Source organism: Cajanus cajan, chromosome 2 (genome assembly GCF_000230855.2).
Source record: "Cajanus cajan strain Asha chromosome 2, NIPB_CcT2T_4, whole genome shotgun sequence".
In the NCBI taxonomy this organism is placed as follows: domain Eukaryota; kingdom Viridiplantae; phylum Streptophyta; class Magnoliopsida; order Fabales; family Fabaceae; genus Cajanus; species Cajanus cajan.
In genome coordinates, this window is record NC_138518.1 from 76,307,744 (window position 1) to 76,314,115 (window position 6,372).

The 6,372-nt window shown below is 31.9% G+C and overlaps 1 protein-coding gene across 1 annotated transcript; it reads right to left on the minus strand.

Annotated features, from left to right (window-relative positions):
- Positions 1 to 1,321: 1,321 nt before the first annotated feature.
- On the minus strand, positions 1,322 to 2,968 carry LOC109806373 (protein ROH1A). Its single transcript, XM_020368754.3, has one exon. The coding sequence runs from the start codon at positions 2,752 to 2,754 to the stop codon at positions 1,567 to 1,569; it is 1,188 nt and encodes a 395-aa protein (XP_020224343.2). The 5' UTR covers positions 2,755 to 2,968; the 3' UTR covers positions 1,322 to 1,566.
- Positions 2,969 to 6,372: the final 3,404 nt, after the last annotated feature.

The window sequence follows — 6,372 nt, forward strand, 5'->3', positions numbered from 1 at the left end:
CACCGATCTTACCTGGCGAATCACCTCTACGGCAGATTTCCGGTAAGAACAGAAATCAATTAAAAACACTAAGAAAACTATTATCAATTTTATGTAACAAAGAAAACTAAATTAAGAGAAAAGGGGAAAATAAGTACCAAGATTGAGAGCAATAAAAAATAACGAAATAGAGAAAAAGTCAAGCGATAACACAACACTCAAACTCACAAAACAAAACAAAAACATATGAAACGAAAACAATAAAAGAGAAATAAATCAAGGGGGTGTATTACGATACTCAGAGTCAGAGCTTGGTTAGAGTCGGTAGTTTCATATTTTCTTTTTGAAGACAATATAAGCTTTTTATTTTAAAAAATAAACTTTTACAATAATACTTGAGTATAAGATTGATACAGTTGTTTTTAGATCATCAATATCAATGGTTGAAAGCTAAATAAATACATGAGTCCTCAATTTTTTATTTTAATATTTTTTTATTAATAAAAAATCATCATGTATAATGAAAATCTTAACCGATTTTACCAAAAAAAAAAAACCTTAACCGATAGTGATATGTTAGACATTAGAGAGTTTATGTAATTTTTATATTATTTAAGAGCAAACAATCGGGATAAATACCTAGAATTTTCTTCAGAATACTTCTTTCATTCTCAAAATAATATTCCTTCCGCTTTTTATTCATAGTCGTTTAAGATTTTATACGAGATTTAAAAAAATATTAAAATTTTAATTTTCAAAAATATTTATTACTTACTTTCCTATTCTATCTTCTATTTTTTATAATATTTTATTATAAATATATTATCATTTTAAATGTAACATTAACTTCACATAAGTAGTTAAAAAAAAATAAGTAGACATTAGAACTAAATAAACACATTATTTAATAAATATATATTAATTATCAAAGATAAAAAAAAATTAATAAGTCATTAATTTTAGTAAAATGATAATGAAAAAAAAATGACAAATTCTGACCAAATGACTATGAATAAAAAATGGAAGGAGTAGTTGATCTAAAACTTCCGCTTTATTATGAAACGTCTGAAATTTTATTTATAAATGTTTAATAACGCGAGATTGTTTCAACTAAGGAGAGTTGGATGTTTAAGCATTTATAATGTTTAATCTTGTAGTTGAGGAGAGTTAGAATTTTTGAAAAAGGATAATGATGAAAACATCGACAGACGTCAGGTAATGTCTTGCACGTCTAATTTGCCGCCTTGCTGATATAAATAAGCATTCAAATCGAGCCCAGTATAACTTATTGACTCGTCCTATCTTATGCGCGTTTAAAAGAAGAAAAAAACAAAATATGAGATTCCAAGAAGAATGATAAATTTTTGCAATAAACTTGATTATGCAATTCGTAAGGTAAAATAGTGAATGTGTGCATGATCATCGCCAGCATTGAAAACACGTTTCACCTAGAATGGATGTACATTGGAAAAGTAAGAAGAAGAATAAGATGGAGAATGAATGATCTATATGGGAGAAAGAAAGGAAAAAAAGGGAAAAAGGAAATGGATTGTGTTGGTGTAGAGTGTAGAGTGTAGAGTGTAGAGTCTAGAGAGCGGGTGTGGACAATTTGCCAGCTTGGTCCAAAACAACAAGAAACTCGGTCCTGCTCCTGACGACCCTGTGAAAGACTTCCCGAATCTGCTGCTGCAAGGGTTCCAAGCCTTGATCCATTTTTCTACAGATATCGGCGAGTTCCTCCACTTGCTTCTTCACCTCTTCTAAACGCTCCGTTTCAGCGGGAAACTGAAAGGACTCAGCGAACTCGATGAGGGACTGCCCAATCTTTTCCATCCGTTGCATCTCCTCCAGCAACCCAACGCTACCCTTCTTCTCCTTCTTCTTCCACTCCTCCGCGATCTTCTCCTGGACCGACACCATGGGCTGGGCCCACCCCACCTGCCGAGGCAGCGGGAAGTGGGTCGCCAGCCCACTCCTCTCCTGGCAGGGAACCGCCGCCACCAGGGCCCACATCACGAACACCAGAACGCTCCCCATCACGTACACCGGCTGAGCCAGGCCCGACGACTCGTTGCCACGTGGCGCCGCCAGGTTGGAGAGCATGGCGTGGATTTGCTTCGAGGCCGACCAGTTGCGGGCCATGCTCCAGGAGAGGGAGCGGGCGCCGCGGTCCTTGCCGCTGTTGCTGTTGCTGTTGCTGTTGCTGTTGGTGTTGCGGCGGCCGAAGGAGCGGTTGCGCTCGGTGGCCTTGGCGGTGGTGTCCTCGTGGAGCATGGCGGCCAGGAGGGCGGTGAGGGCCTTCTTGGCGCGGCGGACCTGGCCGTCCCCGAGGGGGGAGTGGTCGAGGGCGGCGACGGCGATCTCGGCGAGGCGCTGGAGGTTCTTGAGGGCGTCGAGGCCGAGGGTGACGGCATTGCAGACGTCGAGGGACTTGACGACGCGGTCGAGGAGGTCCGGGAGGAGCTTGTCGAGGGGGGGCTTGGCGAGCTGGGAGGGGTCTCGGCCCATGAGGACGACGGCCTTGAACTCTGCCTCGCAGCATAGGAACTCGTCGAGGAGGCGGCGGAGCCAGCCGATGGAGAGGAGGGCCTCCGCGGAGGGGTCGTCGGCGCTGGAGGAGAGGAGCTCCGAGAAGCGGTCCCCCACGTGCTTCTGGAAGAGCTCGAGGTCCTCCAGCTCCTGGTCGTGCGTCCCGTCCATCGACATCACCTGGTTTCTGCGGATGCTTATCCTCCCCAGGAACGATCCCTGGTTGTTCTCTGTTGTTGCAGGCATTTTCCTATTTCCTATTTCCTATTTCCTGATTATGGATGCGAGGGAACAAGTCAACCTGTACTTGTAAAACATTATAAGGTTGCAACTTATTTATCAGCGACTTTTAAGGTTGCCGTTGCCTCACACACCTCACCGTTTCCTCTTTTTCTTTTTTTGCTCTACCCCTCCCTCCTTCATTAATTACCCACCGTCTCATTTTTACTTTTTACTTCTCAAAACAACCTCCTAATCTAACACAATTTTCATCCATTAAAGAAAGAATCCACTCTACAACTTTGTCTCACCGACCTTTTCTCAACAATAAACTTCCTTTACTATTTAAATTCATCTCATTCAATTTACTTCTAATTTTTTTAAAATATTTAACATATCTTTGGATCTAAATCAATACTAACAGCATCGATAAAATTAAGTGAAAGCCCAACATTTAACATTTTGAAGAGAATAAAAGATAAGATTTTTTACCAATAAAAAATACAATACGGAACTCAAATTTAAGACTACGTGTAAGTTATTCTAACTTCACCTCTAGGACTGGTTCTAATAAAATAGAATAATAAAGTTAGCATCACTAAACATACCATAATACGAATTGGGGGTTCAGTTTTGACACCGTCTGGATTTGGAGCAACATTTCTGATTTTGTGATTTTGGACTTGTAGCCAAAGAGTCCAGTCTTCCTTTTACATGATGGAATGGGAAGTATATTTGTATTGGTTGGTAATAATTTAAATCATTTTGATTTGAATAAGGAATATTTGATTTCGTCATATACGGATATAAATAATAATTAATTTATTAAATAAGGTAAAGAATGGTGGTGGATATACATATGTTTACTTTAGATTTTTTAAAATTTAATTTATTTAAAACTTATATAATTCTTACTCTATTTTAAATTTATATAAAAAAAATTTAATTAATATGATATTGTAATTGTTATTTTATATTTATTTTTTAATAATTTTTAAAAAAATAAATTTTTTGAAAACAAGTATGGATATATTTGATATTCAATAGAAACATAAACGAAGACATAAATCTCATTCATACCTATCAGATATGGAAATAAAGTATAATGTAAGGTAATAATAACGAGTAGAAGGATAATGAAACTCGTACTCATTCTATTTTGCTATAATCCTTGCTTATATATCACTTGACTCACAATGACATTGTCATATAATGATATTGAGTGAACTCTTATTTTTTTAAAATAAAATAATTGAAGATTTGTAAAAAAAATAAACAGGAGTTGTTGTTTCTTTTTAAAAAATAAATAAATTTAGACAAATACATAAAATAAAAAAATAAAAAAAACTTGTTTATTTTATTAAAAATAGTTTGAAAAAAAAATTAAACAAACCAACCGAATTTTTGGTATCACCATCAAGTCCGCAAGTCACAAGCAATTGTTACTCCATTACATTTTAAATCCGTATGAAATGGAAAAAAGATGAAGACAATTTTAAAATATTCATATTTATAAAGCACGATTAACTAATAAAAACCTTAGTAGATTTAAAACTAGAAGTCCATTAGTAGTCACTCACCACATAACACAATTATATAAGTAGTTGGACGATGCAAATACTTTAAAGTGGAACACAAATACTTGCAATCGCAACCAATATCTTTCAAAATTGTGTCGTCTTTCATATACGTTAAACAAATATAACAACAATTATTAAAATAAAAAATGAAATATAAGAACAACAACAATCATAAAAAAAAAAAACGACTGATATCATAAAAAAGGTGACCAAGTCATGACTTAAATTGACGCGGTTTTGAAGGAGTTGAAAAAAAAAAAGCCATTACAATTGTCATATTCATTATGATCAAATTATCTTAGTCTTGCAATAATACAATGATTGGGCCATAGGGTCATGTTGAATATCCCATAAATATAAGGCGAATTATATTTTTGTTTATAAGATGAGAATTGAATGAACCAGATGACAAAATCATTAATATATTTAACATTATACTCCTTCTACTATATATTTTGTTAATTGTCAAAAGTTAAAATTTATTAAATTAAAATAGATTTATTAAATAAAAAATGAGATCACAAAAATATGTAATATTCAATAAATTCGATCAATACAAATGGATTTCATCATTTAGAGTATTTCTGAAGCTGAAATTCAAGTTTTGAGATGAAATAATTTGATATTGAAATGAAACTTTTATTATTTTAGTATGAGGATTGATTATTATTTATTACATTCATAAAGCATATATGAGCTTCTAGAACTAATTTTAATGGGAAAAATACAGAAGAAGAGAGAAAAACCAAGAGAATTAAGTTCCTGCCCAAATAAACAGGTCCACTATCCTAGATCCACGATGACAAGTGAATAGGTTCGGTTGAAATCCGCTACATCTTAAATTGGACATTGAGTTCCTGCCCAATCAAAAATATTGTAGTCCAGTTCGTTCAAGAAAAATTTATGATAATTGGACAAGGAATTTAGATGTAACCACATCCAGCTTGAAACGTTATTTGGGTTTATCTCTTTATTTTATCTTCTAAATTTTGATGTTGTATGTTTGTATCATGTGTGTTCATAAGAATGTGTGCGAAGTAAAAATGTATAAAAAATACATTTTAACCTTTAATTTAAATTATAATATATATCATAAATTTACTTATTATATCTTGCACTTCCTTCGGACTGTAATATTTAATGTTTTACTTTTTATTTTTAAATTTTGTTTGTTTTACGTGATTCAAGTAATATTAATTAATTCTTTTATGTATATTTTTATTTAACAATTAATATTTCTATTCCATAGTTATAATTATTTTTATTTTACATATTTCTAGATATTAAATGAATGAACTTTAAACTTAATATACTAGTATTAAATGTTTCTTAAGAGATATACAAAATCCTTAAAACATCTTTAATGGAGAGTGTTTGTGATGTATATTATTAATAAATACATGTGTTTATTAGCAATTTTTTTTAGAGTGTGATAAATATATGTGTAAACTAAAAGTGAATCTAACGATAAATACTAAAGATATTTGGAAAAGATAAACCTATCATTTTTAATTTTTTTTAGACTTTTTTTTTTCTTTTGTAAAGCAAGTTGTGTAATTGAGACAATAACTTATATTTATAAAATGTTTTTTTATATATAAAATTTATTTTGAAAAGCTGAAACTTTGAAATTTATAATTGTTTTTTTAACAGTTTTCTTTTATTTTAAGATGTTTTACTACATAAAAATTTATCTTTTTAGTTATATATAAACTAAATTAAACATTTTAAAATTATTTTTCAACAAATTTACACAAATAATATTTTATTATAATTATAATTAATTATAATAATAATTAATTATTAAAATAATTTAATTTTCATAATTTTCTCAAACATGCTCAGACAAAATTGTACATATCATAATTGATTTGCAAGTAAATTAATATAAAAATTATACCGTGTGTAGTATTTTTTTTTATCTTTTAATTTATATACATTTATTATACTTGACCAATCAAGTAAAATCTAATAGTTTTCTATTATAGTTATATATTCTTTCAACACAATGATTTCTTTTTCATTTGATATGGGATGCAACTTATTTGAAAAGTAATTTTTAGTA

What these genes read in the sequence shown, in the direction of transcription:
- LOC109806373 (XM_020368754.3), bottom strand. Translation starts at nt 2,754, where the DNA reads ATGCCTGCAACAACAGAGAACAACCAGGGATCGTTCCTGGGGAGGATA.